Genomic DNA, 13,270 nt, shown 5'->3' on the forward strand with positions numbered 1-13,270 from the left:
TGCCTTATGAGAGCAAAATAAAGAAAGAATGATATATGACAAAGATGAAGAAAATTACATCTTAAAAAAGCAACCTATGGAAGATAATTTTTGTTATTAGGCTTCACTGTTAATGTTATTTCCTGTATCCACTAGAGAAAGTTTATGGGTAGAAATAAATCATTTCAATCCGGGGATAGGGAAAGAAGATAAATTTTAAATCTGGAAAAACTCCTTAACAGTATGAATAACATATACTAACAGAATAGACAATTACTCTCCAGAAGAGCGAATTCACAACACTTAAGTCCAGACCAGTAAACATCTCTTGGGGATGGTCTATAAACTCTCGAGTCAGTCTCAGAACAGACAAGTGACCAATATTAGTCCACCAAATAAACCTTTTGCATTTATTTTTCTATCTTGATTCCAAGGACAGAAAATACTAACTTTTTATTAGGAAGCATTTATCAGTTAAGTATTGTATGCAGTACCTTAACATGTTAAGTAGTAGGATAGGAATGCGTCAGACATTTGAAAATCTATCAAGTAATAAAAATGGTAGTCTGACTAGAGACTTCAGAAAGCATGAACATTTACCTTGAAGTTTTCCAGATGCTCCTTGTACTCTCTTCCAACTCAAAACCAAGCCACATTTCTGCAGTAAAGATAAATTTCATCGAATCATTAAGGTTGAAAACGACCTCCAAGCTCATCTGGTCCAGCCAGCTTCCTACTACCAATATCACCCAGTAAACCACGTCCAACCTTTACTTGAACACCCCCAGGGACAGCGCCCACCTCCCTGGGCAACCTGTTCCAATGCCTGACTGCTCTTTCTGAGAAGAAATGTCTCAGAATTTCTAACCTAAACTTCCCCTAGCTCAACTTGAAGCACTATTCCTGATACAAGTGAGGATGCCGTTGGCCTTCTTGGCCACCTAGGTACACTGCTGGCTCATGTCCAGGCAAACATTGACCAACACCCCCAGATCTTTTTCCTTTGCCATTATTAAAATTGACTAAATATTTATATTTAATATTCATTATGTATTAGCACGTTTTATTACTGTGTTATATATATATATTTAATATTTATTAAATATCACTGTTTTCAAGTATTTATTAAATATTACTGTTTGAAACACTACAAAACCTTTAATACATTGCAAAGGAAGACAGGTACAAAGAATAACCACTACTAAAAATAAGCTACATGTCTACATTCACTGACACATACAACTAAAAAAAGATCTACTCTTCATTAAATTACTGACTTTAAACTCAAACCTAATTGACTGTTATTCCAGTGAGTAGGACCGATTCTGTTTTTACTTTCAATTTCACTATTTGGGGGTCACAACCTCATTCTTTAGCCATGGGTGAAATTTAACAAGCAGCCCACTGTACTTACTGCTAGAAGCTGCCGTATGAGCATGTCCGAGGCCTTCTCAGAAATGTTGCCTACAAAAACAGTGGTAGTGGGACCGCTGTTTTCATCATTTTCTTTGTTCTTTAAGCCCGGGTGATCTTTTCTGGCTCCTAAATGTTTTCCAACCATAGACACTGTGGTAGGAACTAATACCTAGAAAGAGGAGAAAAAGGTATAAAATAGTGTTGTGTTTTTCTGTGTTTAAATCTCTAAGACAAAAAAAAATGTGCATAGACGTATTTGAAAAATATTTTTTCATATGAACCTTAGTCAGGCTTATGGAGTGAGACATCAATAAGTAGTTCACACTTTAATACTTCATACAACACAAAAAGAATGCCTTTTTCTGGCCAGGAGACAGAAAAAAGGTGTACCTGAACATGGCTACTGGAAGGCCGCAAGGCGAGCATACAGAAACATTAAGTGTCACTTGTTTTATGCATTTGCAACATTTGAGTCACCACAAGTGGTAGCATTTCACCTAACAGTGTACTGTATTCTTAAAAAAAAAAAACAAGCTGAAAATAGAAAAGTAACTCTGACTCAAACCTCAGAAGGTTTGTCCATTTGGAATGGACCAATGACAGGTCTCAAGGCTTTCACAGAATGAATAAATGCTACTGAATAAATGCTACTGTTTTAGTCAATAAACAGCTCTTAGCCACTTGCTTTCAGGCAAGGAGCAACCATTTGTGAAATAGAGTGTACAGAGCTAGGCATAATCATTTGTTCCATTTTGCTGCACCTCTGCAGCAAAACCCTAAAATTAATCCTAGGATTTAATGGTAAATATGAACTGAGTCTCTCTTCTCAAAACCCCTTCAAGACGCGTAACTTCTATTAAAAATAATTTTATCAGGAAAGTGAATAATGGATTTGTTCCAGCATTTGTTTATCTTAAATACACCAATTATCATGAATACATCTTCCTGTAATAAATAATGCAAGCTATCCAAAAATTCGGTATTCTGGGGAGATTTCCCTTAAGCAAACTCATAGGAATGGTAATTCACCTTCACATCAAGAAGTAACCGTCATGCTTTAATTAGCATATTAACATAGCAGCAATAAAAACTATGTATTTCATTTCACAGTATGAATTCTGATGAAATAAAATAAAAATACTGTTGGTATCTACTACCTATGAATTTTTTACTCTCCATTTTATTGCCTCTCATCCCTACTGTAATACTTACAGTTGGAGCAGGAGCCATAATGCCCATTGGCACAGGAATCATAGGGGTCCCTGAGAAAGACAAGACATTGCTATCAATCAATCTGTCCTGTTGAGATTATTGATGAATACAAATGAACTGATTGCAGGTATGATTTTCAAACCAGTGAGCAATTTTGCTCACAAGATTTTTAGCGTACTGATTACCAGTCATTCTCTAAGCATTCAAGCACACTCTGAGCACACTAACATAACATAAATGTCCTGATCACTTTCAGCATGTTCACATTTGCTCTTCAAACAAATTTATTTTCAAAGCACATTCAAACCACAGTATTGCTCTAGTTATGTGACGAACGAGGCAGGAAATTCCATAGACAAAAAAGCAGCTGAATTTTTTTTTTTTTTAACACTTGACTTGAAATCTTTAAAACTTAACTTAAAACAGTATTTAATCATGTGAAGTCATGACATATCCTTCTTTCCCCTACTGCAACATAAAGTAGCACTTTACACAGTATATGATATTTATGGTAATGAAATTCCGGAATCTGCTGCAACAGGTGACAGTGGCAACAGTATCAGCAGGTTCAAAAGCTTAAGATGCTCATGAATCCTAAGTCCATAAGCAGAAAAAAGGAAGTGCAGGAGATCACACATCCTTAACATATCAGCTGTGGAAACCACAGCTACATGAGGGAACAGACCTGGAAAGCAGTTAGGTGTAAACATGCACCCTAAAAATCATCTTCTATTCCCATTGCCCAGACAAAACATCAGGCTATATGGACTGCTGGTCTGACCCAACAGAGCATTTCTTACTTATCAAAACTGAGTTTTATATCTTAATGGTATCTGATTAATCTTCAGAAATGACGTGAGATACCAGAATCACCAACATTTTTATTTTAACAGCCGTATTTTTAAGCAAAGCAAAAACATTTTCCTAACTTCTTACAGAAGCACACTGTTCTAGCCAAAATTCTTCAATAAAAAATAGAGGCTGGATAACTGGCACATGTTTTTTGCCAAACAGCTAGATAAAGATAACATTTAAACCAGTAAAATTGTGATCTTATAACCTGGAGTAACTTCAAAATACTTTCAAAAGGTCATTGTGGCGTTTTCAACTGTATTCACACACTTGGGCTGAGAAATGAGAGATCCTTATCTAAGTGCCATAAGATATTATCTCTACATGCAAGCAAATCATATTTCCAGTGTGCAGAGAAAAATTAAGTTCTCTCCTAACACCAGGCTCCTCCAATCCACCATCTATTTGGATTACTAACACTAAAACAAGACTACTTTTATAAAAGTCAAACAGTGACAGCACAAAAAGACCTTTGTTTTATGTATTAAGAATTAAGTGTTCAGAGCAGAAATTTGTATCAGGCCTTTTAAAATATTCTTCAGGAAGGTATTTTAAAAGTTATCTAATGCTTTCCACAGAAGTCTACATAAATCATAACTAGTAAAGATCAGAGGTACAGATAACATCTCAAGGATCTTGTGGGTTCGGTTTTCCCTCCCTCCAAGTAAGGCTTAGCACGATGATGTTAGCATGAATGGATATGCACAAACCATTTCTGAGTTCAGCTATCTGGTTTCTGAAAGCCTTTATTGTCTACAAAATACTTGTGCACAACACAGCTCAAGACCATACAGCCAGAAATTTTGTTCAGCCCTCTACATTATGATAAATTTTAAAGGGGTAATTCTCTAAAGTATTCCTCTCTCTCACTCTCCCTCATCTCCTGCCTCCAGTCACTTTCAATCCTAGCAATATACAGAAAAAAAGGTGGTTCCAGACCAACAAATTAAAGTCTCAACACAAAAACAGAACCTAAGCTTAAAGATGAAGAAAGGAGAAAAAGTAGAATTAGTTTGGGGAAGATTAGAAAGAATAAGAAAAATAAGTTAACAAAACATGTGGAGTAAAGCATGTAAAAATAAAAAGTAGAATGAAAAAAGGGGGATGAGATGGACTTAGGAAAGAGAGAAAACAATGTGAAAAGGTGGAGCTTCTCCAAAAGTTGCTCCTCTATTTTCACACCACACATTCTCAGTGCAGACAAGCCTTTTCAAAGGCTATTATAATGTTTATTTGAAAGGAATTAAAACCCGTCTAGTGTCAAAGCAGTGGTTAGTAAAATACCTCAGATTAACAAAAATCACTACAAAGGTCCAGTCCTGAAAGAAAGGACAAAAAATCTGGTGTTGACTCTAATGGTTTAATTTCTGGTCAGAAGTAATCAGCTATTGGAAGACCAAACAGTTTGTTCACATGAATTCCTGCATGGGTGCACTAGAAACTCAATTGCAATGTACATGGATCAGTGTTACTGAAATACATTAATACCCAGTAGCTTTTATAAATAACGCAGCTTAGAATAATGAGGAATGAGGAATTACTTTCTACAGCAGCTTGATGCGCTAACGTAACTTACCAGGGGGCACAGGTGGAGGGAAGCCAGGGAACTGTGGAGGTGGAATCCCAGGGGGAAGTGTTGGGATTCCCATAGGAGGGCGATTCAAATGAGGTGGAAAAGACATTCTTACAGTTGTAATCTGTCAAAAAAGATAGAAAAGGAGAACTGTATTAGTCAATTCCCAAACACATATTACAAAAGGGGTGCAAATTATATGCATCTATGACTTTAAACCTTTATATGGACATTCAGCTACAAATTAAAACTATTTTTGATTTCCTCTTTCCTCAGCTGATCATTAAGTTTCCTCCATAGTACACCTTCCCTCACAATGAAAAAACAGTACTTCTACAAAAGTGTTTCAGAAGGAACTTAAAAAACAGAACTATACCTGACTCTTCATACCAGTATTTTGCAAAGAATGTGAATTAAATGGCATTTGATAATTGGCAATTTCTTTAAAATGAAGCTGTGAGTTTTTTCTTCCAGTGTCTGGAAACTGAACTATTTTTGTAACTTTTTTTCAATAAAGTAGCTTTCCAGAACAAGAAGTGATCACACATGATCTAACTGTGGAACAATTTGAGGGAAAGAACTGGGACATCCTCATGCACTGGCAGGAATTGTGGATTGTAATACAGACACTGGGGAAAGCCCCAGACTCCAGCACAGAGACAGTTAAACGCTCAGAAGATCTGATCTATTTTTAACATCCCAGTTCACACACCTTCTAGAGCTCAGATCGGATGATAGCCCATGAGCTAAGGGTCAATATGCTATCACAGAGTAAGAGCTGTTTTAACATCACTTGCTGCTCAAATGGTTATTGTTACGTAGATATTACAGACCCTGTCACAGACACTGCCTCATAAGATTCAAGATCACCCTGAACAAAATTAACGTTCTTGCTTCCAGCAACCTTACACAATCAAGTCTTCAAAAACGGTTGGCCCCCAGTTCTAAAGAGGAAATGGAGCACTGGTTACCAATACACATAATTGGTCACACCCAGCTTAAATCTTTGCAGTTCAGCTTGTGAAAACACACCAAATTACTCTGTAGCAACTTGGCATGGCTGTTACTTCCTTGCAAGTGCATAGGTACATTCTTCCTGCAGAGAGGAACTTCAAAGATGCTGGTTTATGCAGATACAAATCACAATGAGTATCAGAGAGTAACGAGAGCCCAGTTGGCAGTTCTGTGCAGACATGTTCCCTTCTCAAAGGACCATACAGTACTGCAGGACGCAGCGCACTCTGCATCTTCACTGCAGCTCTTTTCCAAACAGGCAACCGCAAGTCAAAACCGAGGCCCTCAGTACAAGAATTATTACAAATAAAATTCTGACAACTAAAACAGACCTGTAGACTGGATGATGCATGCCCTGGTTTCTTGGCACCGAGCACAACTGGAACAGGAAATGAGCTTTGCTGGAGAGAGATGTACCTTCCTTATATGTGCAACAGCAAGTAGGCAATGACATCTTCAATACTAGAGCTAAGAGCTAGTATCAGCACTGTGCCGTAACGGGAGATGCATTTGAAAAAGTTCAAAAATTATAACAGTCACACACAAAACTTTATTCCCACAGACTAGGGAAACAACTGTGAGATCAATGCATACAGTGGACTGGAGAGGATGAAAGGGAAGCCCGTATGTATTTGGTAATGCCTTTGAACACCAGAAATTATGCATTTAGGTGTAACAATGGATACATGATCCTATAGCATAATTCACCCAAAGACAGATTTACAGTTACATTAGTTACAAGAGGTTCATGATGACTGCATTCATTAATTGGGCCCGAAGAGCATTCATCATCTCACCAGGAGAAGAGAAACACTCCTGGGACACAGGGTCACAAGGACACAAAGTCTAACCACCATCTTAGGTTGGTGGAAGACAAGACAGCGAATGCAAGCTTTCCTCCAACAGTTCAATAAAGATTTTATACAATAAACAGAAAGCCTTTTTGTATTTTATAATCACTACCTCCTTACTGTCATCCTTGATTTTTTAAACTGAATGGGCAAGCAAAAGCAGCAAAGGTGTACTGCCAAAAGCTTTGATTTGGAGGAACATTGTTTATAGTCTCGTTGCACTAAGTGCACATCAGCTGACATTCCTCAAGAATCTGAAGTTGAGGTGGTAGAGAAGAGACCTGGACTCCCTGGCCCACCTCTGTACCACTGCTCTAAACCCTTTCGACAGCAACAAAAACCAAACCAGGCAAGGGTCGCAGGAAAGATAGGAAATCGGGATCTTTAAGGCTCTCAGTCCTTATCTATATTGCACACTGGTAGCTACCTAAACAAAACTCAAAGCAGTTTTGGGACAGGATGGCACAATTAACTTGTGGTACAATTAACCCTGAGAAGGTTCCAGAGGGGCTACAGCAGCATTACACAATCTGAGGTCCACAAGACATTAAAGAGTGAGCTGTAAAACAAGAATGAACTGGGGAAGTAATTTTCCAGGCTGCCAGTAGGTGCAGTCCCTCCTCTTGCTCTGAGAAGCACTAATCTGAGACACCATTTTGGGGAAGCTTAAAGAAAAAAAAAAAAAAAAAAAAAGGACTAAGAAGTGAAACAGTTCCTTGAATTAAAAAACATTGAAACATACCGAACTGAGTTGTTTTTATTTAATTGAAAAAAAATTACCAGTCAAGTAATCATTACTGCATAAAAGTAACAAGGCAGTTTGTAAGAGAGATCAAATTTAGTCTTTGTCTTTTAGTCAGATGAGAACATACTGTAACCTGCGGAGCTACAAAAACTTTTTTTTACTTGAAGCACTCATTTTTTCTTCCATGCTTGTATGGTTATTCACAACACAGCTAGAAGGCCACTCTGCTGCTGACTTCAATCTTGGATGAAGCAGTGCTAGTACCTCTGCTGTCTGTGACACTGAAGACCGACAGTAAAGCAAGCCTTGGGCTCTCTCCTATTGTAACTACAAGTGTGAAACCACCAGAGAAAACAGTTCAGTTCTGTTTCCGTTATGAAAACTTTGAGAATCGGTGGGAGCCCAACAAACTGCTCGCTGGAGAAGTGAGGGAGCCAGATGAGAGAGGAAGATGCCTCCAGTTCCTTGCAGCAGCCAAGGTGCTGCAATGAAGGAAACCAAATAGCTATTTTTGCTGTCAACAGCCGGAGAACAAGAAACATAAACACTCTCTTCCAGCACTCAGAGGGGTCTCAAATTTATAACCAATGACAAAGCATGAGTTGAGTATGGGAAATAAAGAGATTCTAAGCTGGGCCTATGGAGAATACTCTTGTAGAGATCTCAGAAACAGCATCTAATTTCTCTGTAGACTGTCTTATAACCCCACGAGTTCATCTCAGCAATTGTTGCCTGGAATATTTACTGTGGTCTCAGCATTGTATGCAGTGATCTTCAAATTTCCCCCAAATATTCAAATGTGCAAGTAAAGAACTAAGGTCCTGAAATGTTTTAAAAATCTCACTTGATTTATGGAATTATTCCCTCCCAAAGTCAGCTGTATAACGCAGCTATCAAGAATGCTGCTTAACTAGCAGCACTTCAAGGGAGGCGTTCATTTGTATGAGTTTAACAGTGACCACAAAAATACAGGTATAAGAAAAACAGTGAGCATCTAGCCTGACACTATTAAAAACGCTGAAATAATGGCATCTACAAAACCCCAAACGACAGCATTGCATCAGACTGGTAGTGCAGTCATTTTTGTGTCTGTCAGCAAGCTGCAGCAGGAGCTGAGAGCCCAGTGCCCACACTGCACACCTTGAGGAGGTGCGTGCCGGTGGGCCAAACAGGTCAGGAGGGAAGCGCTCTGTGTGTTTTCAGCTGAAGGGAATCGAGTTCATCCACTGCAGCAGTACAACCCATGTGAGATAGTTTCCTGAGCAGGGCTGACTGCAAGACTTGCCTTAACTGCGCAGCCCCGATCTGAGCTAACCCAGTACTGGCCATGCACACTTTATTACCCTCGGACAAATTTTATAAGCTGCAGATTAACAACGCCATGGATAGCAAAACATTTCAGCTTACTCTAAGCAGGCCCAGCTCAAATCCTGCCCAAGCTATTAACTAGAGCTGTGCTTGTCTAGCACTTGCGTTAATATTTCGGGTTCAGCTTTGGCCTAGAAGGAGCTTAGTTGCTTTCACTCAATGCTCTTCCAAGTTACTAAGTACTGGCAGAACCAAACGCCAAGCAGAGTCGACTGCACCAACCTTCTGAAACCTGCAGCAGGCACAGCAATACCTTCATGGCTCTAAGGTTTGGCAAATTCCACTGAAACTAATTAAATCTGACTCAGTGCTATCCCCCGGGCCGGAGCTCCGTACACCAGCCGTGTGCTAGCTCTGACACCAAACTCAACAAGTGCCCGGGGCTGGCCTGAGGGCAGCAGGACCCCAGTGCCTGGAACCCCCACAGCTCAGCAGTGCTATCAAACAGTCACTGTTCAGACACCGCTGCCCCATGGATCTGAATGATCTCTGACTCCTACAACTCCCCATACCAGGGGAGTAAATATTTGAGAAGACAGTTTGGCATGACTGCATTGGAACAGCAGTTTTTAAAAGCTATTCCATAGCATTCTTTCAGCCTATTTTTGATTTACTCTTTTTTCTTTTAATATAGGTATGAAAAGATAAGTTATACAGAACACTAGTTACCAGTGCCTTTTAATAAAGTAACATATTTCAAACTGACAGTTGTACCACCTACTCAGAGCAGCATCCTACGAGCCACAGAATTAATCTCCTTAGCATTTATAACTGTGTTTACAAATTATAACATTTATTAAAAAATCTGCAAAATGTTTTAACGATTTTCAAAACAATCACGTTCCTCATGGAGCAGTGACAATATTTACTGTTGAAGTACCATTAACTGAACAAAGTTATGATTAATGCATAAACTTAATGCATTTTAGGGCCAAATACATGGCGTATCATAGCAGCAACTGCATGACTGACCTAGCTTGATTTCAATTTGTCTGAAAGCAACTCACCTACATTTCCTAATACCATTCTTTTGCAGCACAAGAAAATCATTATGGTTATTCTAGACAGTTGTACAAAGTAGCTACACAGGCTGGTCCCTCAAATAAGGGAGCATTAAGCAAAAAATGTTTTTAAAAGTTAACTAAAATGTAGCTTTGGCTGTAATCTTAGTCTTTAGATGAGTACAAAATAACTAACAAAATCCGTGCCTATTGTGAGGAGGTAACACTGTGTTGTTTAGTAGCACCCCAGTTAAAGAGATGTTACACCAAGACATTTGATTTGAATGCCCACGTTACTATGTTTCACTGTAACTTCCCTACAGAAAAACCTGCACACTCAAAAAATAAACAATGTTAGTGTTTCTAATGCTTTTTTAAGGATGAGAGTATTCCATGTTAAGTCTTATGAGGCTGTTGCATTTGGTTAGAATACCTACTGCTCACTCTTTCTTGCTGCCTAGGTATAATTGCCTCTAATTCATGACAATTTTGTATTTTGTGTCAAGACAGGTGCAGCTGAGCAACACAAACATTTTCAGAAACAACTGGAGAAAACATAAGCACTAAACCAACCTACTGAAGTCATTACTGTCACACAGAGCTTTTACCTCAGTCTCCATATGGTGTATGGACTTTTAAGCCACTCCACTGTAAAACTAACCCTACAGTTAGTCACCCCTTGGAGACACTGCTGACATTACTGCATCTCATAAAAAAATAAACAGGTGCCTAGAAGAAGTCTCTTTTAGTTAAAGCTAATAGACCCTTTACACTGAAATTTTATATAACATATAACACCCTACAATTTTCTCCAAAATGGCCTGCAAGCTAAGCAAGGCATCAGAAAACACAATATCCACGTGGAGAGAAGAAAATATATAGATTTTTGTAAACATACTTCTGAACAGAAGTAGTACATGTTTAACTCTGTTTTTTTTTAGGTGATCTAGAAAGCTCAGTAAGTGCTACCAAGTTGCATCCCAAACTACTAAAATGTAGCAAGTAAAAAGTAACTTCCTTATCCAAACCAAAGCTTCAGCCTGAAAACTCCTTATCTAGTGCTCTACTGAACTTGTACCAAAACTTTAAGATCTTTGATTATGTTCCTAATTCTGTGCGCATATAAAGGCCTAGTCAGTCAAATAAGAGGCTTTTCACCCTAACTTTGCTATTGTCTCTTCTCAAAACACAAACAAGGCTGTGGCATAACAAAATTTAAGTGAATGTCCAGAGACATTAGTGAGAAACGTGAAGCACTACCTACGAGGCAGCTCCTTCATGGGCACCGTAAGACTGGCAAGTGCTTCCTTGTTCTAGTCTGTTCTGGACCACCTTCTGTAAATGCTGATGCAATACTTGGAGCAACGCTTTCCTGCCCCGAAAAAAAATAAAGAATAAATAAATAAAAATCGGTAAGTAAATATTTCAATTGGAATTGAATGAGGACTATAGCACTTCTAGGTTGTAGTTTCTGCAAGCCCGTGTAAAACCGGCTACAGAAAGAGGAAAAAATTATAAAAAGATAGCCGTGATCACAGTGCTCGCTGGCCTCTAGTTAAAGTAAAAGATGGAATCCAACAAAACTATTTTCCTTCGGGCAGACAAAAGTCTCGGGCCACAAAGGAAAAAGGAGATGAGGGGGAAGCCACGCCAACACCGCTCACGCCGCCTGCAGCGCGCCGGCCGCCCCCCGACACGTGTTGAAGGCCGGGATCCCCGCGGCACGCCGAGGCCGCCCGGCAGCCGGTGAGGGGCCCGGCAGGGGGGCACAACACCCCGCCGAGGCGGCGGCGGCGGCCGGGGGGCAGCCGCGGGCGCTCCCCGGGGCTGCCGGGCGGCGGAGGAAGCGGGAGGGCCCCGGGAGGGCCCCGCCAGCGCCTCCCCGAGGCCGCCGGGCCCGGCCCCGACAGCGCGGCCTCAGCGGAGCGGTGCGGCCTCGGCGCGGCCTCCTCGCCTCAGCGGGCGGCCCGGGCGCCTCGCCTCGCCTCACGCCGCCTCGCCGCCCGCTCCCGCCGCCCCCCCAGGCGCTCACCGTCGCTCGCTGCAGGCCGGGAGCCGCGTCCGGAGCTCCGCCGCGGCCCGTGCGGGGGTCGTGGGCCGGGGATGGGCCGTGGGGAGGCCGCCGGGGGCCGCGCGGGGAGGCCCCGAGGCGCCGCTAGGCCGCGAAGGCGCCGCGCCGAGCCGAGCCGCCGCCGCGCTGCGCGGGGTCACGTGAGCCGCCCCTTCCGCCAGCGGCCCGGCGTGCACCGCGCCGCCCTACCATAGAGACGAGAGGGACGCAGCGCCCCCTACCCCTCCCAGCTCCCGCGCTTGGATAGTAAGGAGCCAGGGCATAGAGCGGCGGCTAGAAGGGCAGCGTGAGGCAAAGGGAGTGTGGGCGGCCGCCATCTTTGGTGCGGGCAGCCTGGGGCTCCGCCATCTTGAGGTCAGGTGCCGGTGGCGGGGCCCGGCGGGAGCCTAGCGGCTCCTCTCGCCCCGCGGCCCCGCCGCCATCTCGCAGCTCCGCCGGGCCCCGCTGCCTGCGCCCGGGCTGTGACGGGGACGGTGCAGGCCCCGGCCCGGTGGAGAGCACAGCGGGGCTCCCTCTGGGTGTGTGCTGCAGCTGGGCGAGCGTTAACGGCATAAAAAGCTAAAACAAAGAGCAGTCGGTACATGTAAAGATCTGTGGAAGATTCTGTCTCACCTGAAAAATTTGTGAGGATTTAGAGAATAAAAAGAGGAAGTGCCAGTGCTTCAGGCAGCCACATCCTCAGTTAAAAATATATATATACACGTACCTGTGCTTTATAGAAACTGGGTCTAGGCATGGTCTATGGCTGCTAGTTTCCCCAGTCTACTTCTAGCATTTAGATTACATTAAAAACGTGTTTAAAATATACAGGTCCCCCTCCCCATACGTACAGGTTACATATAAGAGAGTAACTGCGGTTGCCACAATGGTGGCAAGCCGTTGCAAACGGAACAAGGAAGCAACTGAGTGGAAGAAAGGTGGTCTCGCAGATGGTTGCAGTAGAGACCACAACATGGACGTATGTGAACAAAGCTGTTTAGAATATTTTGGATCAGCTAGGGGAGGAAAATCTTGCTATCTATGCCACATTTTCCAATGTTTACATACACTGTATAAAAAGAAAAATGCTCAAAGGATCAGAGTCTAATGGCACACAATCCCTGCCACCTGTACTGGAAAGAAAAACATTCAAGTTAAACACTGTTGACTTCTCCATACAAAGAAGATGAAATCTTTTGTTTGTCCCTT

General features: G+C 41.8%; 1 protein-coding gene across 3 annotated transcripts in view; it reads right to left on the reverse strand.

Annotated features, from left to right (window-relative positions):
• RBM25 (RNA binding motif protein 25) overlaps positions 1–12,119 on the reverse strand; it is a 32,576-nt gene extending 20,457 nt beyond the window's left edge. For 2 of the 3 annotated variants that reach the window (XM_032188013.1, XM_032188011.1), the window contains exons 1-5: positions 12,044–12,119; positions 5,036–5,156; positions 2,608–2,657; positions 1,394–1,564; positions 580–637 (exon numbers count right to left, since the gene is read on the reverse strand). In XM_032188013.1, coding sequence (XP_032043904.1) covers positions 580–637; positions 1,394–1,564; positions 2,608–2,657; positions 5,036–5,141 — 385 coding nt within the window. In that variant the 5' untranslated portion in view covers positions 5,142–5,156; positions 12,044–12,119. Of the gene's footprint in view, positions 1–579; positions 638–1,393; positions 1,565–2,607; positions 2,658–5,035; positions 5,157–11,271; positions 11,346–12,043 lie in introns of those variants that run through there. The other variant, XM_032188012.1, reaches the window with a different exon arrangement.
• Positions 12,120–13,270: the final 1,151 nt, after the last annotated feature.

This window comes from Aythya fuligula, chromosome 5 (assembly GCF_009819795.1).
Source record: "Aythya fuligula isolate bAytFul2 chromosome 5, bAytFul2.pri, whole genome shotgun sequence".
Taxonomy (NCBI): domain Eukaryota; kingdom Metazoa; phylum Chordata; class Aves; order Anseriformes; family Anatidae; genus Aythya; species Aythya fuligula.